Below are 27392 nucleotides of genomic sequence, written 5' to 3' on the forward strand. Positions count from 1 at the left end.
GTTTTGTGAACACAAACTTCCATGACTAGTGACGACACAGAAACCAGAGAAAGTGCTGGTCTGAACATTAGGCTGTTTGAGTTATGGCCCAGGGCTGACCTTTAACTGATTTTAAAATTATGGGTTTAAGTTCCTGATCTCTAAAATAAGGAACCAGAAGAAAAGTTCCCTTCCATCAATGACAGTCTATAATTTTATGATTAATTTTTGGAGAAAAAAGGAATACAGCATGATACAGACAGGAACTGGACTAGGTACTAGGACCAATGAGTTCTGGCCCCTACATTCTACACAGCATGACCCGACTCTGCACAAGTCTTGGTTTCCCTTGGTCTCAGTTTCCTCTAGTCATGTGAGTCAACATCCATGGCAAATTGTCTGAATGTAATGGTTCTTTACTCTGCTTTTAGTGTTTTAAGTATCAATGTAACTTACTCCCAGGAATCATTTACAACTTATTAGCACATTTGAGCAACTGCCTCTTCCTGTTTATTTGAATCCCTTTACTTATTGTACTGAGGAGCACCAGATGCTCATTAATGGTCTTCCCCAGAGAGTGCTTATTCAATCGCTTACTCCTTATAAAACTGCTCCAAAACAGGAGATCATGTTTGAAAGCGATTTAGCTCTTATTTGGGAGCTTTTCCAGAAGGGGAAGTAGAGAAGAAAGGCATAAGGCAATATTTCAGATGGGCAAAAATAAGTCATCATTTCTTAATGTTCTGGTCCTTGATGGGCCCCTACTCTAATCCCCTAGCTTCATCTGTCTCTTTTTGAGTTCTCTGTCCAAGATAGACACTGCCACTAACTCATGCCTTGATGAGATCTCTCTCCTAGATTTCTGATGGACAATTACTTTACTCCCTTGTTTTGGTCAAGATAAGATTGGAATTTTCCAAAATAAAATTTACTTAGAATATAAGTACACACACACACACACACACACACACACACACACACACCCCAAACAATAAAATCATCCCACAAAAACATAAGACATAAAAATATATCAATAGATTTATCATCTCAAAATATTTAAAAACTAGCCACTAACTGGCTTTATAACTAAACATGGGGACCAACTTCCCCCACTAACTTGAAAATATTATATTTAAAAATATACAATAGCTTAAAAAGTTAGGAAGAAATACTGGCAACAAGCAAAGAGCATCCAAAATTATTGCTATAATGTGTCCTGGTGTATCCACAGCTTACCTGCTAGAAATCAGGAAAGGATGGTGCACAATAGGACACAGGTGTCTCGGGGGTCCTCTCTAATGTGGGCTTGTCAAGAACATAGGTCAAATCTCTCAGCCAGATTTTTAATGTTCTCTGAGGTCTGTTCTCTCCAATCCTATTTCTGAGTTTCCCCTTGCAACTTTGATTAAATGCTTGCCTGTCTGTGAGCATATCTCCTTGCTTTCATGACTTCACTCAAGCTGTTCTTTCCAGCAATAATGTTCATCTAGTGGTAACTCAGTCTCACGTGATTAAGTCCTGTTTATCTCTTGCTGTGCTGATTCAAAGGCTACCTCCCTGTACCTGCTAGCAGAAATTCTCCGCTTCTTCTGAAATTTCACAGGACATTGTTCGTATTCCTTTTATGGAATTGAAATGTGTTACTTGTGTAATGGTTATTTAGATGCTTGTCTTATACCTTTCACTAAAAAGGAAACTCTCAGAGCAGACTCAATAGCTGCTTTAGCTGGCAGATCCCTGCTGCAACTCATCCAGAGCTCTACCACAATGGCCTCAATAAATATTGAGACAACATGGATGTGTTGTCTCAACCCATGATTTCTATGATAGCAAGGATTATACCACAATTGGTACTGGGTTGAGTGGGGGTAAAAAAATGTAGTCTTGCTATGGACTAACAACAGAAAGTAGGAGAGAAGAACATGTCAAGATAATGCCTAGATTTCTGGCTGGCATTCTGGTTGGCATACTGGGATGAGTAGTGGTACCATTAATAAGACAGGAAACAAAGAATTAATTTTGGGTGGAACAGCATCAGTTCAATTTAGGAAATGTTGAGTTTGAAGTATCTTTGAAATATTTGAAATTGAAGTGGAGACAGGAATTAAAAGGCTGTTTATTGTAAGAGCAGCTGGAATAGCATTTTAGAAATCCCATGTATTAAGGGAAAGGAGGAGCAAATGCTCTAAAGGGTGAATAATTCTCACCAGGACATGGTCACAGCCATTAAGAGAAAAATTATCTTGCTCAGAAAATAGAAAGTAAAATGGAACCATGCATTGAATTGCACTGAAAGAACTTTATTATTGATTATTGATTTTTCTCTCTCCCTTCATTTTTTAATAAAACTCCCATTCAAGTGAATTTCCATTACATAAAGTCTTACACCTAACTAAAGAATTGACAGCTCTTTTAGCATTTAATGGTCAGACAGTTTTCTAGTTTGTCTTTCATTTGTTAATCCTTTGAGAAATGTACCTTATATCCTGGTTTGAAAACCACAGGATCCTTATATCCTCACAGTTGCCTTATATCAGTGATGGGCAACCTTTTGAGCTTGGTGTGTCAAACTTCGCCAAAAAACTGAGCATAACTCGGGTAGTGTGTCACTTTGAGGAAAAAACATTATTTCACAAATGTTTCATCCTTGGCATGCGGCCGCCTCAGCGGCCGCGTGACATCAGAAATGGCTACACGTGTCAGTGCTGACACGTGTGTCATAGGTTCGCCATCACTGCCTTATATCCTGGTTTGAAAACCACATATGCCAAGGCCACGGGGTGGGAGTGGAGGTGGGGAGTAGGGGTGGAGGTGGGGAGTAGGGGTGGAGGTGGGGAGTAGGGGTGGAGGTGATTACACAGCACCACAAATGCAGCTAGTATTTTTGGCCTAAGCGATAACTATGTTTGAGCTACTAAATTTTTACATAGATTCCTTCTGCTACTATAAAATTATATTCAAAATCTAATTTATCTATTTCAAAGTTAATCAACATCAGCATATTGAGCATGTCAAATAAAATATTAAAGTTATTTTGCTTTGTACATAAAACAAAAGAAATTTAAAAGATAGCATATCTATATATATATATATATATATATATATAAAACCCTAATATGCAAATAGACCGAATGGCGGAACCGAATAACCAGTTGCTATGACGTGCGCTGACCACCGGTGAGCGTGCGCGGAACATGGCGGTCATTGGCCACGGCAGGATGGAGGAGCAGGTGAGTAGGGGTGAGGCGCTGCGCACCAGACCAAGGCAGGGTGCCAGTCGCTGGCATCAGGGTTGCCTCTGGTGGTTACTGAAAATTCTTTGTTCACATGTGCCGTGATCCCGCCTGGCACTCGCACCTGCTGCCGCTCGCACCTGCTGCCAGCGCCTGCCCCAATTGTTCCACACCATCAGCCAGTGCAAGTGGGGCCGGCGCCAGCAGCCCATGGGAGCAGCGGAGGCCGGCAGACAGGGGACTGGGGGCTGTGGTGGGAGGGGCTGGGCGGGGACGCTGAGGATGGACCGTGACCCATCCCTGTGCCCAATGCAGCCTCGTGGCCCACAGTTCCTTTCAAGGTGCACGAATTCATGCACTGGACCCCTAATTAATACTATAACTACCACAGAAAGAAATTTTAATGTGGAATTTGTCATCATCAAGTAGATAATGGGCTAGGTTTTCTTTTATTTATAGGGAATGCAAATCACAGCTTAAATAATATTTTTAGGTAAATGTTCAAGGTATATATAAAAGCATTTTAGGAACCTGTTTGCATATTCTACATAATGGATATCCACTGTTTCAGCAGCTCAGAATACTTTTCTTCTCCAGGGGCTGGGGTTTGAGGGCCTGGAGGAGGGGGTGTGGTTCCCAGATGGTTGAGAGACAGGACTCTGCCTCCCAAATAGAAACCAGAAGTGAGGGAGGACCAAGAGTTTCTCCCTGTACTTTTCACCTACAGCACGGGCCTGTGACCTAAGCATGGGGAATCGGATGGTCCTGTAATGACCTTAGAAGATCAAGGGAGTGACACAGAGCTCAAGGTCAGTTTACCGACAGTTTGAGGTGGCTGTGGCATTCACGAAACCAGTGTGGCTGAAAGAAATGTTGTGGTGTGGAGGGTGGGTGTCACTGGCAGTTATTGAGGAAGGATATTTGAGGACCCCCGCTTCCTTTGCTGCATGCCCAGGCCTGGCTCTCTGCTTCCCAGTTCTCTCAGACATTCATTACTTTTCACTAAATTGCTTTTCTTAAATTGACTTATATTGTTGTTTTTAGTCAAGAATGTTTTCATTACAAATGACATTTATCCATTCCCATTAAATCTTTGATTATTTTAAAATACTGAACAGAGAAATTAAGCTTTTCTTTTAAAACATTCTATAATTTGAATTTCTCGCTGATTTAATCTGTACTCTAACATTGTCACCCATAACTCCCATGAGGAGTATGTCTTGGAAGCAGTTGCTGCATGCACATACATCTCCATTTCTCAAATTAGCTAAGGAAGTTATAAGTGACTTATTATACTCAGACCTTGATTTAAAATAGAAAGTTCTTGTATCCATTCAACAGTGCCTTCTAACACCACTCCCTCCCCATCACCTAGAAATTTAAAGTACTCAGTTTACATAAAATGTATAGTAGAATGGTCTTCTTTAAAAATGAATGTGATTTCTTATTTTTTAAAAGTATCCTCTCAAGCACATATATCAATCCAATTTCAAAAGTTAGTAGCAGGTACAATAAAATATCAGTTTTGAGTTAGCTATGTTGATTGAGCACAGTCAGATTTTAAATCAACTTATCAATTTGGGAACTGTGACAAATCAAATGATTTTGTGTGATCTTGAAGAGGGCTATTTTTGCCCAGGTGTTGCCCATGGCATACTAGAGCCTCATTTCTTTTCCTGAGTATGTTTCATAATTTGGAACTAGTACAAAAATGCTGAGAGCAGTAAAATCTTCCCTCCTCATATGACTTAGGACTAAGATCTGTAATCAAAAAGCACTGTAGGCTAATGATTCAAGATCCACTTCCACCTCCTTCAAACATATAGTTGTGAAAAATAAAAGATTAATATAACAGTGGACCTAAGAGATCATATACACAGAGGGCAGAAACTATAGGCTGACTCAAAGCCCAGAACTAGAAATAGGCAGAAGAGGCCTGAAAGGTAAAGGAACTATGTCACCCAACTCTCATAAGAAGGTCCTGATCTAGACTCCGTGGAAAGCATGTGTGTGTGTGGCGGGGAGGAGGGGGAGGGTGTAAGGGTTTCACTTGCCTGGAAGAGAAGATTGAAAAAATTCTGCACCTTCTCCCTTTCGTGCAGCCAGCTACTTAAGATTGCAGAATGGAGCAGAGACAAGAGACACGGGGTCTATTTCATACTGGCTTGGTGACTAGATTTGCGATATCCTCAAGTCATGCTAGGCAGCAAGGCTTTGGGGCTAGGGGGCTCCTAAAGCCACATTATAGCAAAGAAAAAAAACCTTCAAAACAGGAGAAAAGAATGTCAAAAGAAAGAAAAGCAAAACACAAAACACCCCATCTAAGATGAGAGAGTAAACTAAAATTCTAAACCACAGAAGAAAACAAAATATTAAGGAAACAAATGAACTCACTAACCAGGGCAATTCACCATTATTGAAATGCAAATCAAAAACTGACTGCTAAATAGTGTAAGATAAAAAAGAAAAGGAAAGAATTAAATTCTCACACACACACAAATACAAATTTGCCATATATGAATAGCCATTTATAAGAAATCATATATGAATAAGAATAAATGGTGGAAAATAAAACATTGAGAAAGTCTAGAAATGAAAAATACAGATGTTAATAAAAATATTAGCATGAAAAAACCACTACATAGAATCTATACTAATAATAGAGGAATATGCAAATTATCTGGAATGCCATCACGTCATGACTGTTCAGCAGGGTGGGCGGGGCTGTGGGACTGTGGGGCCATGGGGCGGAACTCCGGGACTCCTGTAATTTCATCCCGCCCAGGCAGACTCCTCTGCGGCCCCGCAGCCAAATCCCAATGCGGACCCGAGGTTTACTAAACTTTACTGGAGCTGCTCCCCACCCCCCCAACCCCTTCTCCAAGACCACACTGCCCGCAGCAGGGCACCCCAGCAGCCTACTGACAGGTGGGTGGCCGGGGAGAGCCGAGTGGGGCGGGGCCATCAGGGAGTCACGGAGGGGCAGGGCGGCTGGAGCCAAGTTCCCAGGGGTCTGAGGAGAGCGCCTGACAGGAGCCCAGACTTCAAAGAAGGAAGAGGAAGCGGGCATGGGGAGCTCTTCCAATACCCCTGCACAGACACACTACCCCAGCCCCCGTACCTGTGGGGGGACGGGGAGGCTGACCAGACGGGGAGAAGACCCAGCCTCGGGGTTAGCCGCAGCCAGCACCTCCAACTCCTGATCTCTTCCCCTGTCACCCCCACCAGGGGCACCCACAACAATAGCACGATGGTGACAACCCCTCAGTGCCCCCGAGGTACCCGGGGCCCATGGCCCACCACTGCCAGGCCCCCTCCGCTGGGGCCGGGCACACCTCTCCTCCCTACAACTTCAGACCTGGGTGGAGGCAGGCCCAAGAGACCCCCCAGGGTCAGAGCCTTCCTGTCCCCCCGACAGCAGCAGCGCCATCTCTTGAGCGAAAGCGCGCTGAACCTTTCTGGGGGCATGACTAAACCCGCCCTCCTAGCCTGCCTGGCTCTGCCCTGGCCCAGCCCCCGCCCCGCTCCAGGAGATTGGAGCCCCACCCTGAGGACATACAGCTGCGAAATGGCCACGTACAATTTAAAGAATGCCCCTTCAGCCTCGCCACCACCCTAGCGACCCCCTACCCCCCTCCCCCTGGCCAGCACCTCCAGGGACAAACCACCGCTACGGGGCTGCTGGCCAGAGCCTTCCCCTCTGAGGCCTACATAACCCTCTGCAAAACTTTGATAGCTACAGTCCCAGGAAACAATCATGCCCTCCTCCCCTAATCAGCACCTGCTACCTGCGAGGGTACCCATGGGCTTAAAAATAACAATCTCTTCCCATTTAGACATCACTTACTTGATGAAACATTTCTAGGTTTATTAGCTCAGAACTTCCTCATGACAACCCAGTGAGGTAGGCTGAGAAGATATTACAATTCCTGCGGTATATGCGTATGTATTCAGAAATGAAGCTCAGAGAGGAAAAGTGTCAAGCCCAGTGGTTCCCAAGGTGCAGCACATGCCCCACAGGGGGGCAATTTGATTTTAAGTGGGGGCAATTCGAGAATGAGTTAACAGTGAATATTTTGCATTTCTTATGGTTCTAGGGGGCCTCATCTATAGTGTATCCTACATAATAAAAGGCTAATATGCAAATGACTGAGTGGTAGAATGACCGGTCACTATGATGTGCATTGATCACCAGGGGGCAGACACTCAATGCAGGAGCTGTCCCCTGGTGGTCCGTGTGCTCCCACAGGGGGAGCGTCGCTCAGCCAGAAGCTGGGCTCACGGCTGGCGAGCACAGCGACAGTAGTGGGAGCCTCTCCCGCCTCCATGGCAATGCTAAGGATGTCCGACTGATGGCTTAGTGGGCCTAAGCCATCAGTTGGACATCACCCCAGGACTCCTGACTGCATGAGGGCGCAGGCCAGGCTGAGGGGCCCCCTGCCCCACCCTACCACCAAGTGCATGATTTCTGTGTACCAGGCCTCTAGTAAATTTATACTAGGCTTAGTCTAAGAGGAAAATAGTGAATTGGGAAACAATTCTGAAGAAATCATCCATAATGCAGCAGAGATTAATAAATAGATGACAACATGAAAAAGAAATTATAAAATATGTAAAGTAGGACATTCCAATATTTATCTCTTTTAAATAAAAAAATAAAAAAGATCAATATTTAAAGAAATGACTAAAAATTTCCCATAATTGTGTAAGACATGAGTTCTCATATTGAAAGCATATTCTGAGTTCTTAGTTGGATAAACAAGACTAAATTGTGTGATTCAGAAACAGAAGTACTGAGTCTAACACAGTGCCCAAAATATAGCAGCTTTCAAAATTTTTTATCACTAGAATTCAGAGCACCAGGATTACGATCCAAAGATATATCTCCCTCCAGAACAGATGGAAGTTTAGATAATGTTTGCTCCAGGGATAAGCTTGGACTGGTTTGCAGGCAGACTCCTTAAAAGATTAGTTTCTCATGCTTAGGGTGCCTCAACAGTGAGGCAAACCCACTGTGTATACAGTACCTACTTAGGCCAACACCCCTGTGACTTGTTGGGCAAGGACAACAAGCATGAACATAAAACCCACGCTGCTGACTTAACTGTGAGTAACAAAGTCTTTTGTCTCTGATCCAGGAGTCTCATATCTTCTTCTAGCCTTCATGAAACTGGCAAGTCAACTTATTAGCTTTCAAGTAGGGTAAAATCTCAGATCCCTCAGAGTTCTTGACATTGAACACCCTGTACAATGCTGGTATACTTCAGCTCCTGTTGTCTGTTTGTTTTGAGAAGGATGGGGCTGTGGCAGACTATAAAACTGTATTCACACAAGGATAAAAATGTGAGCATGTATGAGCCAAAGACCACCTCTTTGCTATAAATCCCATGCCTGCTTCTTTCTTTTTGGCACTCTATTCCACTCACAACTTTAATTTTTTCTCATTACAGGTGTATTAATTCTGTCTCTCCAGCAAAGTTGTAAGCTCACATAGGCAAGGATATATCTCCCCAGATCTTCCACAATTGTTAGGCCATTTACTCTGATGTTAATAAAGCTTGGGCTTTGGGATCAGGATGTGAAATCCTGCTAAGTCATTCATTACTTCTACAGCCTCATACAACTTAATGAGTCCCTTCAAACCTCAGTTCTTCTCAGCTGTGAAAATGGAGTATCAAACACATTCCTCTCAGGGTTGTTGTAAAAGCCCATGGGGTAATATAAATAAAGTCCTCGTACAATGTCCTGCATACAGTAGGCATTAAGAAAACAGGAATTAAATATGTAAAACTGCAAAAGGAATTCAAATATAATTGTCTTTTAAGTCATGTCCCAACTCCCTAAATAGTGATAGGCTCCCGAGATGAAACTAATAGGATTCTCAAAGAATGAATTTAAATGACAAATGACTACTCTTTGACTTAACAGTACTATTCTATAGTTAATTTATCTTAAGGAAATAATAAGAGATTCAGGTACAGCTCTTTTCAGTATGGTGTTACTTACTAGAATAAAAACAACTAGTAACAACTTAAATGTCTAATAATAGAGGATTATTTATATCAGTTGTGCAAGAGAATGTTGTGCAGGCATTAAAATTTTTTGGTAGAAGGATATTTAATGACATTGATATTCACTATTCAGTGAAAGAAGGCAGTCTCCAAAACACAAAAATATTACTCAACTTTTTAAAAGTATATTTCTGTTCATAAGATACTATAAGGTTATAGATTGATTTTATGTTCTACATTTCTTCTTATCTTCTAAATTTCCTAAAATAAACACATATACTATCTATAAAAAAATAAAAAAAAACATGGCAATATTATAAATACATAGATTTTTAAAAATTCAAATAAGAAGTATAAATAAATATATTAATTATTTTTTAATATAATTCAACCAAGGAAAATGATACCAACAAATAATAGTATCAAAAAATCAAATTTTATGTTCCTTCTTAAATCTCAATTCTAAGATATCTTACTTTACAGAGGAGCAGAAAATACATGAAAATTTACACTAATACTAGTCACCTATTGAAGTTTACATTCTTTGTTTTGATGAAGGTTTTGTAGAAATGCTGCCAGTAATTTTACCAGTTTCGGATGCAACTCAACTTTTGACAATCACTTTTCATGTAAATGCCCCTGAGCTCTAAACCACAACCATGGCATTTAACTACTTTTCTCACCTTAACTATTTCCTTATAAACTTGTTCAGTCTTTAGATGATCCTTGGGCTTTTAAAGTTAAGATGTTATTTGATTACCTGGCCTTTTCTGTGCCTCCCATGCACTGATAAATGTCAATGAATTCCATGAGTTGTTTTTGCAACATCACATCTTTGCCCTCAATTTGAGTAATGAATTTATGCTGCAGAAGATCTGACACTGTTGGACGCTTTTCATAATCTTTAGTCAAGCACCTGCACTGGCAAAAAAGAACATGCGATTATTAGATAAGTTATATAAAGTATGATTCATATTCCTAAAACTACTTGAACATAAGAGAATAATGTTCCTCATAATTGCTCAGAACAGGTCTCAAAAACATCTAAAAAATTGTTAAAGCCCCATGGGACAAAATGAATATTTGTGAAAGTGCACACATCTGTGATTACGCTACTAAGTACTACTTCCCTAGTCTCCTCGCAAGCATTACTGCATAGTGAGAATTAAACTCGGTCTCCACTGTGAAGTCTCCTTTACATGTTACTAGCTAAAAATAAATAACAATGAAGTCATTACAGTTTTAATGCTTATCTGAAATTAAAACAAACTTTTCAGTTTCCCTCACTAATGCTTCTAAAGGCTTCTCATTGATGTAATTCTTGCTAGGTGATAAAACTGCGAACCCATTTGAGAAGGCTAATGTACGGAGGATGTTTAAATTCCATGTCAGTAGATGTTTTCTGAGGTTATACAGTAGATGTACATGTAGGTCACACGTCTTCTTGAGAGGTTCGCCCAGAGCAGAGTCCTAAGAGAGGAGGTGGGGAGTGAGAGCACCTAGGCAACATCACAGGAGGAACATTGGAACAAACGTAGGATGTTCAGTCAGCTGTGATGCTGTCTTCATATGTTTGGAAGAGAGATTAGACAGTTCTCGGTGATTACAGGGGACAAAAAAACCACAGATGGACTGGTAGAATTAAGAGAGAAACAGATTTCAGGTTAATATAAGAAAGAACTTTCTTTGGCTTATCTCTTCTTGTCCCCCTAACCCCACCTCGAAGTATGCCTGTTCCACGCCTCCCTGCTTCGGGTCTTATTTTGTTGGTCAATTCATTTTGTTCGTTGGATTCCACAAATAAGTGAGATCATGTGATATTTGTCTTTCACATGATCTCACTAAGTTTGGCTTATTTCACTTCATATAATATTTTCCAGGCCCGTCCATGCTGTCCCAAAGGGTAAGAGATCCCTGTTATATACTTATATGCATAGCCCATGGACAAGGGCAATATGGTAGTGAAGATCTGGGGAGGGGTAGATAGGGGCTGAGAGGAGGGGGAAAGGGGAGGAAATGGGAGATATCTATAATATTATCAACAATAAAATATATTTAAAAATGAAGAAATATATATAAGGAAGAACTTTCAACAGTGAGGTTTCCCAAAGATAGAATGGGCAGCATTGGGGAAGTATGATTATTTTTTTTTTTTTAAATATATTTTATTGATTTTCTACAGAGAGGAAGAGAGAGGGACAGAGAGCCAGAAACATCGATGAGAGAGAAACATCGACCAGCTGCCTCCTGCACACCCCCCACCAGGGATGTGCCCGCAACCAATGCACACGCCCCCGACCGGAATCGAACCCGGGACCCTCCAGTCCGCAGACCGACGCTCCATCCACTGAGCCAAATCGGTTTCGGCGAAGTATGATTATTTTTATTAGGGGTGTCTACTGATTGGATGACTGCTCACTGGACATGTTTGAAAAGGATTTACTCTACTACTATAAGAATAGGCTATATAAATTTACAATACTCTTTCAACCCTGAGATTCTGAGGATCTATGATTATGAGAAAACTGGTCAGAGTTTGGCTGTCATCTGGGGATATAGAAAAAGGAAAAAAGAAATAATCTATGCCTTGATTTCAACAGTGCCATTTCTAATCTGTATTGTTGATCTTCCTGAAATGATAATTTGGCAATTTATTTTACTGGGCTTAACCAAAAAGATATTTCCCAGGTATGCTAAATAAAATATGCTAAGGAATAAGAATTATGACATCTAAAAAACACAAACAAGAGTTTTCATTTAGTTTAGCAGACTGATGATTTCTGACATCTGCAGCACTTATATTGCACTTAGTCACATATAAAATGATTTTATTCAAGTAAAACTTCATAAAATATCTGATGTGTAGCAAGCACTTTGCTAAGACACTGGAGTTACAGTGGCAGGTAAGGCACATTCAGTGCCCTGGAGTTACTTTCTGTCTAGGTAGGGAGAAAGACCTGTAAGAAGGTAGTTAAATGAAAGTGGCAATATTACAAGAGGAAGACAAACACACTACAATGAGAGCATACAGAACAGACAATTAACTGCCTGGAGGAAATCAGTAAATGATTCTCAGAGGTGAACTTGTGTGAAATATGTCAGTCACCAGGTTCCATTCAGGATTTGCGTGGAAGGATCTGCAAACATGGGCATAATTATGAATCGCGGGGAGCCCTTCAGAGTTACCAATGGTTCTCCTGAGATTTATGAAATTCTATTGCAGTTTATTAAATATTCTCTAGTGCATAATACATACTCAGTAATGACTGGTTAAGTGAAAACTAAGAAAAAAACTATTATCAATTCTTTTTAGGTTTCCACAACACTTAAATCTATGCACCTGACTTTGAAATAATAAACAGATATTCTTGGTAGGAAAACCAGTGATAGCAGTTATGGATGGGTATGACTGGTTCCTCTACTTTCTTTGCCCTTTCTACATTTTTGGAGTGGAGTCTGACACCAAATCTTAATGACCCTTTTCTTCCATTTACAACCTGGGGTCATCTCTTACCCTTATTTTCTAAGGTGAAGTCATAATAAAAATTGTGAAAACAGAGTCTGTGGGACAGATATTTAGAAATGTCTGAAGTCATGGTATCTGGTCAACTGTCTGAAGGCACTGCACTTGAGCTAAGTATCCATCAAATTAAAAATGTTCTCTGAATTTCAAATGTATAAGCATTTTATCTATATGAATATGAGATTCACCAACTACAATAAATATTCCCTGATTATGATGAGAATTAATGATAAAGATAAGTGAAGGGTTAAATAACAGACTAAATAGATGGTGAGTGAGCAGATGGGAGAAGCTGAGGGTATAGCTACTAAAGGCAGGTGGTCAGAAGAATGTGTTACTGGATGATGGAAAGTCTGCAAACTTATTACCAATAAGTGAATCAACAGGGCCCTGAGGTCATTGTTTGGGCAACAATGAATTCCCTGAACATTCACAAGACACAACAAATGCTTGTTTTGAAGAAGATAGTGGAAACCTCTGGGGCTATCTATATATATAAAAAGCCAGTGTCATGATGCCCAGAAAGACCAAATGACCCATCATCATGAGGTGCATTGAGCACCTCTCAGTCCCTCCCCCCAGCTTGCGAGCAGCAGCTCTTGTGGTGCAGTGGGACTGCTCACGCGGTGCAGCAGGGCACAGTGGCTCTTACGGCTGCAAGACCTGGGGCTCAGGCAGCCCTGAGCCACGGTGGCTGCAAGGCCCAGGACTCAGGCAACCCTGAGCCATGGCAGATGCGAGGCTCGGGGCTCAGGCAGCCGTGGGCTCCAGTAGCTGTGAGCCCCAGTGGCTGTGAGGCCCAGGGCTCAGGCAGCCGTGAGCCCCAGCAGCTATGAGGCCCAGGGCTCAGGCTGCCGTGGGCTCCGGCAGCTGTGAGCCCCAGCGAATGCAAGGCCCAGGGCTCAGGCAGCCGTGGGTCCCAGAAGCTGCGAGGCCCATGAGGAATGGGCCTAAGCCATCAGTAGGACATCCCCTGAGGGCTCCCAGACTGTGAGATAGGGCAGGCCGGGCTGAGGGACCCCCTGCCTCAGTGCATGAATTTTTGTGCACTGGGCCTCTAGTTTAATAGATAAAATGTAAGGAGGAAGTATGAAGGAATTGTTCTAAAAGGCACATTTCAAAGTTAGCAAGATGATGTTTCTTTGATTAAAAAAAAAAAAAAGACTATCTTGTTACTCACTTGCTAATGAAATCATTGAATTCTGCTGACCATATCTCAGGCTGCCTTAGTTTGGGGGGTGGATTCCTAGAAAAATAATAATCAAGGTTGAATTAGACACACCTGTCAGTCAGTGCACACTGAGGGGCAGAACCGGACTAATCCAGTACTGCCCTCACAGGTCCTGCTGGGTAAAATCAAGTATTATACACATCATTTTCCAATTCAAAGGCAGATAAATGAGTTATTAATCATTCTTTATATAAAATGACAGGTTTCTTGTTTCTCTGAAAGCATTTAATAGATGACCCAATTTTTCTAACTGATAATTTTTTTTTCTTTTAAAGAACCTTCTTGCTTTTAGCTAACAGCCGTAGGGGAAAACATCAATACTGAACAGAATAGAAACAAGAAATACTAGGAAAAAATTTTTGCTTTGAGTCTTGCAGAAGTCTCTCAGGGCCGTCCAGAGTACACAGAGGTGACCTGAGAGGAGTTTCTCAGGAGATGGAGGAAACTTCAGCAGAGAGGCACACAGGACAATGTCTCCACGAGTTCTGCTGTTAGTGAATACGTGGCCAGGTATAGTGCCACAAGAGTAAGGCACTGAAAAATACGATTAGCTATAAAGCTCTGAATGCCACTTAAAATATTTTGTTATTAATTCTTTTAATTTTTAAGCTGAACAAATCTTTTCTTCTTCAACATGTTCATGAATACAAAAGAATTTCACTTGAAAATGAGGCTGAGCTAACTCTGTAATCAAGCGACATTGATCAACCATGAGGGTTGCACTAGCTGAAGTACCACTTTATGTTAATTCTAAACAGCTCTTTGTTTTCACTAGTGGGATGGAAACATCTTGTCTTCAGTCCTGCATTACTCCCTGAATAGCTTATAATGGAATGAATGTACAGTCTGATTAAAGAAAAGTGCAGCTACTTATCTACCCTGGCTCACCCCTAAAGCTCATTTTACAATCCTTTGGACTATTTGGAGATTGCTGATTTCACATTAAAAGAAGTAATTCTTTCCTCCAACAATCTTGCTTTGTTTCTTGTCCTCCTGAAAAATTCCTTTGTAAGCAATCTATTGGCTTGCTCAGGATAAGAGTTTTGGTGATTTTAGAGCACTAAGAAGTGGGCACCTTTTCAGATCCCATTTTTATAGTTGTTTCTAGAGTCAGTAGGAATTCTTAGAGGTCCATTTTGGAGATATACTGGTGGTGACAGCAGTAAGAAATAACTAAGATGAGGTAGTTTCCGTAAGTGCCTTGCTCATGGGTACATGTATCTACGGTGTCATCACTCCTCCACGCAGCAACACCACCAAGAGTAATAACACTGGGCTAACTATGGTCATTGAAACCATGATTAAAATGGTCAGAAAATACAGTGCTTCATGTTACATAGTAGGAGTTAGGAAATATAGATTTTTATTTTCTGTTTTCCTCAAATTTAATGACATATCTTAGACATGGTGTAGAGCAGGTTTTCTGTTCTTTTCTGTAATCTTGTTTCTCCACTTACAAAATAAGTGATATATTTTATAAACAATCAGGCCTAAAAATATATTGACATTGTTATGTGTTATCATTCCGAACCTATAGATAGGACAGGAAATTCAAAAGTAACATCACAAAGTCAAATGGTTGGTGTTATACTAATTTAATTACATGCCAAATATTCCAAAAGGATCCATTTGGAAATGAATATGAAATATTGGCATGAATTCTTAGGACTGGAAACCGACCCCCAAGACTTTGTACATATGATTATATGTTCTGTAGGTGTTTGGACCAGAGAATTTAACAGAAAATGTGCTAACAAACTATAACATACCACCTACCACTCCGCCCTGGACCCCTGTCATTCCATTAGAATTAAGGTACCAGGCAAAATCCTTAAGAAAGTCTTCAGAAGATATTATATCTATACTAAATATAAGCAGTCTTTTCATATCACCTTTCTGAACTATCTAGGAACTAACCAAATATATAAAACAGTGTTTAATTAGTAATAGGAAAAGCAGCGGAAAGTTTGTCAACACTGAAGGGGAGGGGTCTACATAGATATAGGAATGTGCTTTCATGGCTCCAACAAAATTATTCTTCTAGGTCTACTGTTTAATGTTAATATATTCAAAACATTAACATATTTTAAATAATTATTACTTTATCAATAAATTTTTTTATAATTTTCTTAATATTATTTTATATATTTTATTGATTTTTTACAGAGAGAAAGGGAGAGGGATAGAGAGCTAGAAAAATTGATGAGAGAGAAACATCAAACAGCTGCCTCCTGCACATCCCCTACTGGGGATGTGCCTGCAACCAAGGTACATGCCCTTGACCGGAATCGAACCTGGGACCCTTCAGTCTGCAGGCCGACACTCTATCCACTGAGCCAAACCGGTTAGGGCAAATTTTCTTAATATTATTTTAAAATCCTAAACAAAAAGAAGTCTCAGCAAGCAGTGAAATAACTAGATTGATAGAGTGAAGAGAAGCAAATCACTGTTGCATTGACTGTGGACTAGGGTGCCTCACTGACTAACTTGGGAGTGGATAAAGACTGGGAGGAACTCCTTTTTCTGATATCAAATCCTTACAAGAAAAAAAAAAAAAGCATACCAAGTATCAAGAGAAAACTCTTTGGTAGGAGAAAAAAATGGCAGCGGAATAGACAGACGGGTCCTGAGCCTTGTCCCGGAGCAGAAAGAAGGAACAGCTGAGGGTCGCATGGGGAGTATTTGCTGGCGAGTTAAAGGACAGCTAAACTCCAAGAGAGGGTGGGGGACTGCTGGACAAGGTTCCCCTAACCGGGCAGCTCCCACTGTGGCTGATTCCCTCTCAGAGCGACCGGCTCCGACGTGGAAACCGCGCCATCTTGAAGAAGAAAGTGGATCTTATCGGAAGCTTGAAAAGTTGCAACTGCAGAGACCACCGAACAGCTGCAAATCCCAGAACACCGGTCGCCAATTGGCACAAATACGTGGTTTCAGAAGAGGTCTACACTCCACCACGGAAAGGTCAGATTTTGCCTGGGATAAGGTGAGGTCTCTGGTCCCTGCAGGAGAGAGAAACGCGCACACTGTGGGAGCTGGAGGACCGGGGATGGTCTGTGCCTAGAAAAGTCCATGGCTGTTGGGGTTGGCGTGATCCGTGAATGTGAAAAGGGGTCCTCAGAGCTGCTAACAGAAGGGATCTGTTAGCAGCTGCTCTGACGCAAAAGAAAAGCCTAAGGATCTTAAAAGTGTGCCTGCTGCTTAGACCCAAAAGGAAAAGGGGGATACGCAGACTTGCCTGCAGCCCCGTTGTTTGCACACTTGGGCTTTTTCTCTTCAAATCCAAGTCCAACACATAGGATCACCCAGTTGGGGACCCCTGAGAGACTGCAGGGGAAAGTTGTTTTTCTGGAACCTGGGGATAGGAGCGGGAAGTGACTTTCGGAGAGCCGGCTGGGAGGCAGCCCACTTCCACAAACTGGTATTGAGTACCACAAGGAAAGAAGGCTAGAGAGGCCCGGAAGTCAATCAAGGAACACTGCCACCCAGGGGCTGAATCACAAATTGACTCTTGTGTAATCAAACATAAAGGAATACGAGAAATTAAGACACCGCCTGCTTAAAAATCAGGACTGGCTTACTACACTGAGGAGCAGTGGAATGCAGGGATCTGCAACACTGTCCTCACTGGGAAACAGGTGTGCCAAACAGAACAACAGAGGAAGTGAATGACCTTCACTACTGCACATTTTATTTTATTTTATTTTTATTGTTTTTTATTCTTATTTTCTTCATATTTTACTTGAGAAACTAATTTTATCCTTTTTTCCTCACTTGATTTTACATTTTTAATTATTACATTTTTATTTCCAATCAGTATTATTACTACTACTATTTTACTTTTTTTTTTAAGTGTCAATTTATTTTCACTTTATTATACTTTGGAATTAATGTTCTAATTTCTATTATCATCTTTCCTTTTGGATCGTTTTACTCTATCTCAACTCTTCCTTTATGCTATCACTCTCTTCCTAACTTTTCCCCTTTTGGTGTCCTGTTTCTCTTACCCTTTTCTTGCTTTAGATTTTCCCTATTCTTTCTGTTTACCCCCTGTTAAAATTTCACCCTACTAATATATCTAACTAGAGGCCCGGTGCACAAAATTCGTGCACAGGGGGGGGGGAGTGTCCCTCAGCCCAGCCTGCACCCTCTCCAATCTGAAATCCCTTGAGGGATGTCTGACTGCCCGTTTAAGCCAGATCCCACTGGGATCAGGCCTAAACAGGCAGTCAGACATCCCTCTCACAATCCAGGACTGCTGGCTCCCAACTGCTCGCCTGCCTGCCTTCCTGATTGCCCCGAACTGCTACTGCCTGCCAGCCTGATCACCCCCTAACCACTCCCATGCCAGCCTGATTAATGTCTAACAGCTCCCCTGCCAGCCTGTTTGCCCCCAACTTCCCTCCTCTGCCGGCCTAGTCACCCCTAACTGCCCTCCCCTGCAGGGTTGATTGCCCCCAACTGCCCTCCCTTGCAGGCCTGGTCCCTCTCAACTGCCCTCCCTTGCAGGCCTGGTGCCTCCAAACTGCCCTCCCCTGCTGGCCTGATCGCCTCCAACTGCCCTCCCTTGAAGGCCTATTCCCTCTCATCTGCCCTCCCTTGCTGGCCATCTTATGGTGGCCATCTTGTGTCAACATGGGGGCAGCAATCTTGTGTGTTAGAGTGATGGTCAATCTGCATATTACTCTTTTATTAGATAGGATAGAGGCCTGGTGCACAGGTGGGGGCTTGCTGGTTTGCCCTGAAGGATGTCCCAGATCAGGGTGGGGGCTCCCTTGGGGCTTGGGGCAGCCTGGGAGAGGGGCCTGTGGTGGTTTGCAGGCTGGCCACGCCTGCTGGTGATCCAAGCGGAGGCCCTGATATCTGGGGTTTATTTACCTTTTACAATTGAAACTTTTTAGCCTGGAGCAGAGCCAAGCCTTCTGCTTGCTCCGTGGCAGCAGCCATTTCTTTTGGGGTTTATGTACATCTTCTATAATTGAAACTTTGTAGCCTTAAGCGGAGGCCTGGGCCGACCAGGGTGTGCGGAAAGCTTAGCTTCCTCCATTGCTGGTGGAAACCCTAGTCTCCAGCTCTTTCCAGCTCCGTGTCTGCCGCCATTTCTGTTTGGATTTGTTTACCTTCTATAATTGAAACTTTGTAGCCTTGAGTAGAGGCCTAGGCCGGCAAGGGCAGGCGGAAAGCTTGGCTTCCTCCATTGCCTGGGAAACCCAAGCCTCCCTCCTGCTATCTGTGGCTGTAGCCATCTTGGTTGGGATTATTTGCATATTTGCTCCTGATTGGCTAGTGGGTGTGGCTTGTGGGTGTGGTTTATGGGTGTGGCAGAGGTATGGTCAATTTGCATATTACTTTTTTATTAGAGAGGATTTCCAATTCCCTGCTCCAAGTCCATACACACCTCTCTCTTCTCTGTCTTAACTATACAAAAATTGTTTTTCTCTCTGTTCTTATGCTTTTGTTTGCTTGAATGTTGACTATATTGATTCTTTATGCTTTTTTGTGAGATTGTTTTGCTTATTTTTTTTTGTTTGCTTTGTTTTTGATTGTTTTTTGCTTCTGTTTTCCCTTGCCTCGCTTGATATTAGTTGCTGTTTGCAGTTTGTATTAAACTCCAGGTACTTGTTGCTGGCATTTGCTGGGATTAGTGGCTGTTCTATTGGAGTTTTCTCCCCATATATATAGTTTGGTCCCCTTTTCTTTCTTATTCTCTTTCTTTTCTCTCTTACTTTTTCTTTCCTTTACCCAATTTCATTCTGACACTCCTTTTCTTTTTTTTTTCTTTTTTCTCTCCTATTCTTCTTTCTCTCCTATTCCCTAATTTGCCTTTCTCTGGTGGTCACCTTTATTGGGGATTATCAATAGCGTGAATACATTTCTGTTCAGTTCCCTGTGTTTTGTACCTGGTTGTGTTGTATTTTGTGCCTTTAAATCAATGCAGGAGAAATAAACTCAAAATGGATACAGGACTTAAACATAAGACGGGAAACCATAAAAATACTAGAGGAATCCACAGGCAGCAAAATCTCAGATATATGCCAAAAGAACTTCTTCACCGATACTGCCCCTAGGGCAATGGAAGCTAAAGAGAAAATAAACAAATGGGACTGCATCAAAATAAAAAGCTTTTTTACAGCAAAAGAAACTATCAACAAAACAACAAGAAAGCCCACTGTATGGGAGAACATATTTGCAAATGGTATCACTGATAAAGGTTTAATCTCCAACATCTACAGGCAACTAATACAACTTAATAAAAGGAAGATAAATGATCCAATAAAAAAATGGGCAATGGACCTAAATAGAATCTTTTCAAAAGAAGACAGAAGGAAGGCCAAGAGACACATGAAAACATGCTCAACGTCACTAATTATCCGAGAGATGCAAATCAAAACAACAATGCGGTACCATCTCACATCTGTCAGAATGGCTATCATCAACAAATCAACAAATGACAAGTGTTGGCGAGGATGCGGAGAAAAAGGAACCCTCGTGCACTGCTGGTGGGAATGCAAACTGGTGCAGCCACTGTGGAGAACAGTATGGAGTTTCCTCAAAAAACTGAAAATGGAAGTCCCATTTGACCCAGTAATCCCACTCCTAGGAATATAACCTAAGAAACTGGGAACACCAATAAGAAAGGATATATGCACCCCTATGTTCATAGCAGCACAATTTACAATAGCTAAGATCTGGAAACAGCCTAGGTGCCCATCAGCAGATGACTGGATCAGAAAACTGTGGTACATCTACACAATGGAATACTATGCTGCCATAAAAAAGAAGGAATTCTTACCATTTGAAGCAACATGGATGGAATTGGAGAACATTATGCTGAGTGAAATAAGCCAGTCAATGAAAGAAAAATACCACATGATCTCACTCATTTATGGATAATAAAGAACATTATAAACTGTTGAACAAAAAGATAGATACAGAGGCAGTAAAGCATCAAACAGTCTGTCAAATTACAGCAGGAAGGTTAGGGAGAGGTGGGGAAGATAAGAGATCAACCAATGGACTCGTATGCATGCATATAAGCATAACCAATGGATGCAAAACTCTGGGGGGGTGAGGGCATATATGGGAATGGGGTAGGGAGGGCAATGGTAAGATATGTACACTTATAATACCTTAATAAAAAAATGGGAAAAAAAAAGAGAAAACTCTTCTACTTAAACAGACCAATAAAATGAAACTATTAAAGAAACACACTATCTCAAAGAAGCAGAATGATATTCCAAGACACTTTGCTCCCAACTTGCTGAAATATATCTGAGTATTTCCATGATGAGCATGATGAGCATGATGAGCACTCAGTAGCTGGAGGAAGAAAACTGGGCTGCAGACAATGGGCGGAGTGTTAGAATCCACTGACCTTGGTATTTTGAAGAGTGCTCGCATGGGATGCAGGTCGGCTAGTGGAGGGTCTCCATCCCCTAGCTCAATGGCCGTGATCCCCAGGGACCACGTGTCACACCTGGCATCATAAGTGGTATCCAATTGCTGTTCACATGCAATCACCTAGTAGAAAATGAAAGGAAAAAAAAGTGAAGTTTGTGACTTTAACAAGCATGTAGCAAGATGTTTAGAATAATGTGTAAGTGTTCAAACTGATGAAGTCTGATAGCTACAGTAAAGCCAGTAACTTGGGAGAGTAAAAGCTTAAACTGTTATTATTAATAGTATTTTCATTCTGAGAACAGAGAATACTTTAGCAAACACAGGTTTGCAAACATAAGGGAAGAAGCCTATGAAAAGAAATATTTTTGAAAATGTCAAACAGAAAGGGCAAAGAAACAGTGTCCCAAATGGAAAGAGATGGGATTCTAAAGATTGTGCAATCCCTATCGCTCAGTGAACATCTGATTAGTGAATGAAGTCTTTCGTTGTGGCAAGATAAAGAACATATCTTAGTGAATTAAAAATAAGTTCGAGAGCCGTCTATTTAAATGGCCTTGATCTTTCCTGATAACTGGAAGGCAAGGGAGGAATGAGACAAGTTTGAAAGAATGCAATAAGATTTACACCATTAATAAAAGAAAAATATACTACATAAAAATAAACATTGGTAAAGATTTATCAATACTTACCTGGGAGCATTCTAAACTGTAAAACTACAGCCAGGTTTTTAAAATTTTCACTAATCAAAAGATGTAATAGAGAAATAAGAAAAAAAATAAGATTTTTTTGCACTATTATAAAATAGTATTACAGAGAATAAATACTAAATAATTACTTCAGAATTTATTTCTAAATATGCAAATATAAACACAGATGGACTGCAAATAATGACTCAGAACATCAATGATCACAGAAAGAAAATTCAACTTTACGTTTAAAAAACTATTGTTTAAATTTTTAAAAATTTTACATTTTGTGAATTCCAACTTATAAAACAAATAAAAATGATTTGGGGATGATGGCAGATTAGAGTTTATAATTTAACTACAGTACTTTGAAATGATACACCGAGCAAAAGAAATCTAAGGCCCTGTCTGGAACAATATTTCATCTGTCTGACTCCATTTAACATCAGGCTTAACACATTAAAATATCCCCGTGTTGGCACAGTTCAGTTTACTTTTAGCATTTACACACATTCCATCCAGGAAGGGTGACTCCTTCATAAATATATCTTTACTCATACCTGATACTAACAGTAAGAACAGAAAAGAGTTTAAATATAAACATATGAGTGTGATTAAAAAATAAAGGAAGGAAATGATAAATACAACATCTAGGATGAAAGTTCCTCCAGGAAGGAGTCAAGAAGATGGGATAGAGGAAGAATATAGGAGCAAATGTATGCTATTGGGTTGGGTAAATAGACGAGAAGGCCATAATCAATTGTATTCTTAGCACCTGTATGTGTGCATAAATTATATGTATATGTGTGTGTGTGTGTGTGTGTGTGTATATGTGTATATATATATATATATGATATATATATATATATGTGTGTATATATATATATGATCTCTGAACTCATAATAATCTGGCCACTCAGTGTGTGTGTGTGTGTGTGTGTGTGTGTGCACATACACACACACACATACATTAGAGGCCCTGTGCATGAATTTTTGCATGGGTGGGAGCCAGCCTGGCCAGGGGGAGGGGACATGGGCGGTTGGCCAGCCTGCCTGCTGGTCAAACTCCTGGTTGAGGGGACAATTTGCATATTAGCCTTTTATTATATAGGATATACACTGAGTGGCCAGATTATTATGCATTCAGAGATCATAATAATCTGGCCACTCAGTGTATGTACTAGTGGCCCGGTGCATGAAATTTGTGCATGGGGGGAGGGAAGTGTCCCTCAGTCAGGCCTGCACCCTCTCCAATCTGGGACCCCTCAGGAGATGTCCAACTGCCGGTTTAGGCCTGATCCCACAACCGGCAGTCGGACATCCCTCTCACAATCCGGGACTGCTGGCTCCTAACTGTTCGCCTGCCTGCCTCCCTGATTGCCCCTAACCACTCTGCCTGCTGGCCTGCTCGCACCCAACTGCCCCCCAAACGGCCTTCTTGCCCCCAACTGCTCCCCCTTTCCAGCCTGATTGCTCCCAATTGCTGCCCCCGCTGGCCTGCTCACCCCAACTATCCCCCCTGCTGGCCTGATTGCCCCCAATAGCCCCCTCCACTAGCCTGATCACCCCTAACTACCCTCCCCTCCTGGCCTGATCACCCCTAACCACCTCTGCCTCAGCCAAGTCACCATGGCTTTGTCTGGAAGGATGTCCGGTAGGTCTCCCAGGAGGTCTCCTGGAAGGTCTCCCAGTCTAATTAGCATATTACCCTTTTTATTAGTATATATACTATATATATATATATATATATATATATATATATATATATGCATGCAGATATATAGATAGCTATATATCTCTATCTCTATCTCTATCTCTATCATCTCTATCTCTATCTCTCTATATATAGAAAGAATATATAGCTTCCCAACTTAGAGTCAGTATGGTGATGGGGACATCTTACACAGAACTTCCCAACTTGTCCTACCAATGTATTTTTAATATCACAGGAGAGTGAAATGCTAAAATCAGAAAGCATAGCCTAAAGTACCGGAAAAAAAGCATGAGTCCCAAGTTTTGTATTAAAAATTCATGTGCAGCCCTAGCTGGTTTGCTCAGTGGTTAGAGCACCGGTCCATGGTTTGAAGGGTCCTGGGTTTGATTCTAGTCAAGGGCATGTACCTCAGTTGCAGCTTGATCCCTGGCCCTGGTCAGGGCATGTGCAGAAGGCAACTAATCAATGTATCTCTCTGTGTCTCTACTCCTCCCTTCCACTCTCTCTCTAAAAGTCAATGGAAAAAAATAACCGCAGGTGAGGATTAATAATAACAACAATAAATTCATGTTCAATATAAAATGGAATATTACTCAGCCATAAAAAAGAATGAAATATTACCATTAGTGATAGCATGGATGGACCTAGACGGTATTATGCCAAGTGAAATATTTCAGTCCAAGAAAGACAAATACCATATGATTTCACTTATATGTGGAATCTAAAGAACAATATAAACAAATAAACAAAACAGAAAGACTCATAGATACAGAGAACAGACTGAATAAACTTGTCTGACTGTCTAGTAATTGCACATTAAGAAGTGTAAATTTTAGCCTGGCTTCTTAACTCAGTGAGTTTAGTCCTCTGAACCAGGAGGGCGTGGTTTAATTCTTGATCAGGGCACATACCAGGGTTGTGGACTCGATCCCCAGTGGGGGGCATGCAGGAGAGAGCCGCTCAATGATTCTCTATCATCATTGATGTTTCTATCTCTCTCTCTCCCTTCCTCTCTAAAATCAATAAAAACATTGTTTAAAGTATATATTTTAATTATTAACTCATAGTACTTCGGTAATTAAATTTTAGATAGGTCAAAATATTTCCTTTTATGCAGAGTGGTTTCAAGACGCATTAATCAAATTGTTTTTTACTAAGTGACAAACTTAAACATATAATAATGGCTTTGTTACTATAAATTAACATTAAAAATATAAAGACAGATCATTAGTTATTTAATATTAATTATATGATAATACAATGATTATATATTATAGTATTTATTATATTAATAATTAAATTTATGAATAAAATCAATGCTTGGTATTATAGCTATATTTTATTAATTTCTCAGTTTTAAAATTTTTTCATAAGCTGCTAAAACTAGCAATATATCAGAACGAACTCTAAAAAAACTCTCATTTGAGATTTTCTTATTCAATTTTGTTTTTGCTTATATGATTATAGTTTTTATTTTTATTCTAAGATGTACTCACTGCTACAAAGTTTTTTAATCCACTGGAGTCTTTAAAAGTTTCTTAAGATAAAAAAAGAAGTTTCTTAAGATAATTTATCCTTTCTCCATATTTTACTATTACATTTACAATTTAACTTTTTTGCAAGTAATAATTGAAATAGTATTCAAATAGAAAAAGTACAGCAGGATTTAATCCTCAAACAAATTTAATTCTAAGATTTTGCTATATTAATGTAGTGTTTTAATTACTTCTCCTCCCTTTACTCCTTAGGAAATTGTAGATAAATAGCAGAGCTTTTCCCAAAGGGTGCAGAGAGAGAGTGTTGTTTTCTGATAAACATAATTAAAAAGACCCGGCATTAACAGTGACTGTGGAGAGAAGATGTGACTAGGATACTTTTCCTTAACTATTTCGCCCGTTTTCTACAACCTCCCAACACTAATAATGAAAAGGATCTACCAAAACTGAGCACAGTCCCCAAGGAGAATGACTCCATAGAGAAGTCTGTTGTCTAGGTTAACAGACCTGAGTCTGATTTCAATAAGGCTAGTGGTTTTCATTATATTTCTGTTATAATTTAAAAACGGAATCTAAACATCATTTATATAGAAACATGCTAAACAATGAAAAGTAAATTTAATGAAAAATTAAGGCTTCAAGCAATTTCTCCTTATCTCCTCTGATTCACTCATTCACTCAATGCTTCATCTGCTCATGTATTCATTCACAGCACCTCCCATGTTCCTCCTCACACATGCAAAAACTTCACATAAAAGCAACACCACTGACATTTTATTCTAGAGTTATTCCAAAACACGTATGGAGAGAGAGAGAATACTCATGAAAAGGAAAGCCAGAAAGGATCAAATATGACGTTTGTCTCCCTCAAAATTCTATCTGACCTCAGGAGCCATCCAAAACGGTGTTCCTACAGATGTGTTCCGCCGGTGCCAGGTGCTGGTGAGCTGAGCAGACACACCTGGAAGGAAGAGACAAGACGTACTTCTTGGATTAATGTTTCACGTAAACAGGTTCTAACTGCAGTACATTTTCTTACAAAGTAATATTAAAATTCTGTTCCCTTAAGCTGCCACTGGACTTGAACTTTACATTAAAGTTTCCCAAGCTCGGATTTTTGCACAGCCAAAATACAGAATGGTCCCCTGTTCTTCATTTCTCATCTCCAAACACATACATCCTTAAAGCCCCATTTCAAGTTTTGAGTCCTCCATGCTGACTTTGAATCTCCTTTTGATCATGCTAACCTCTATTTCTTTTGACCTTCTACATTTTTTACTTTGTAATACATGTTTTGGCATGTCATTGTTATTTGAATGGTATGCTTCCTACCTCCTTCCTCCCTCTGCCCACTATCAATTTCTGGTGAATATGAAAATATTTTATGGTGGTATTCACCTAGGGGGTGACTGGAAGTTTCAAATTAATAGCATCTATTTAAACCAGCACCATTAGTAGAATCTGTTCTTTTCTTGGAGAGAGAATATAAACCAAAGGACTACAATGAAGAGGTACAACCAAATATTCCAATCATATCATCCCATTAATTCCAACTGGTTAGACATAATCATCACTGACCCTTAAGAAAATTAGGAGGGAAGTCTCTCTCCTGGCATTTTACTCTCCTGCTCTTCACACGGGGCCTGGTTACTTCCTTCTGACTGTTCAGTGCTGCTTCCCTTGACCTCCTCTGGATTTGATGGGTTATATCTAAATCCCGGGCTCCCACTCCCTGGATTCCCTGTTTTGAAAAGTACCTCCCAGGTGGCACATTTGCTTTAGGCTCTGGATGTTTATCTTACGAGCCAAATAGAACAAAGGCACTAACAGAAATTGAAAATTGGATATATTTGATTCTTTTAAGATGACATTTGACATTTATCATGAAATTCAGCCAAATGAGCATTTCACTGGTGGAAATGTACTTGAGCAAAGGGGCAGGTAGTATGTTTTGGTTCTACATTAATTGCATCCCTTAATGACCTACTCCATCTACATGTAAATCCTGTCCTAAACAGACTCTTCATCTCTGGCCTTCATATTTTGCCTATAAAAAATTTATTTGACAGAAAAAAATCCTCACTAAATCATTTTTCAAATTCAAAGGAGATTTTCTAACCT

General features: G+C 40.6%; 1 protein-coding gene across 1 annotated transcript in view; it reads right to left on the reverse strand.

The window, feature by feature from the left end:
• MYO3A (myosin IIIA) overlaps positions 1-27392 on the reverse strand; it is a gene marked incomplete at both ends in the record, with an annotated part of 210068 nt that overhangs the window by 138183 nt on the left and 44493 nt on the right. The window contains 4 exons of the mRNA XM_079797460.1: positions 9984-10139; positions 13927-13992; positions 21350-21495; positions 26156-26232. Of these exons, the coding sequence (XP_079653586.1) occupies positions 9984-10139; positions 13927-13992; positions 21350-21495; positions 26156-26232 (445 nt within the window). The remainder of the gene's footprint in view (positions 1-9983; positions 10140-13926; positions 13993-21349; positions 21496-26155; positions 26233-27392) is intronic.

This window comes from Cnephaeus nilssonii, assembly GCF_951640355.1.
Source record: "Cnephaeus nilssonii genome assembly, chromosome: 1".
Lineage (NCBI taxonomy): Eukaryota > Metazoa > Chordata > Mammalia > Chiroptera > Vespertilionidae > Cnephaeus > Cnephaeus nilssonii.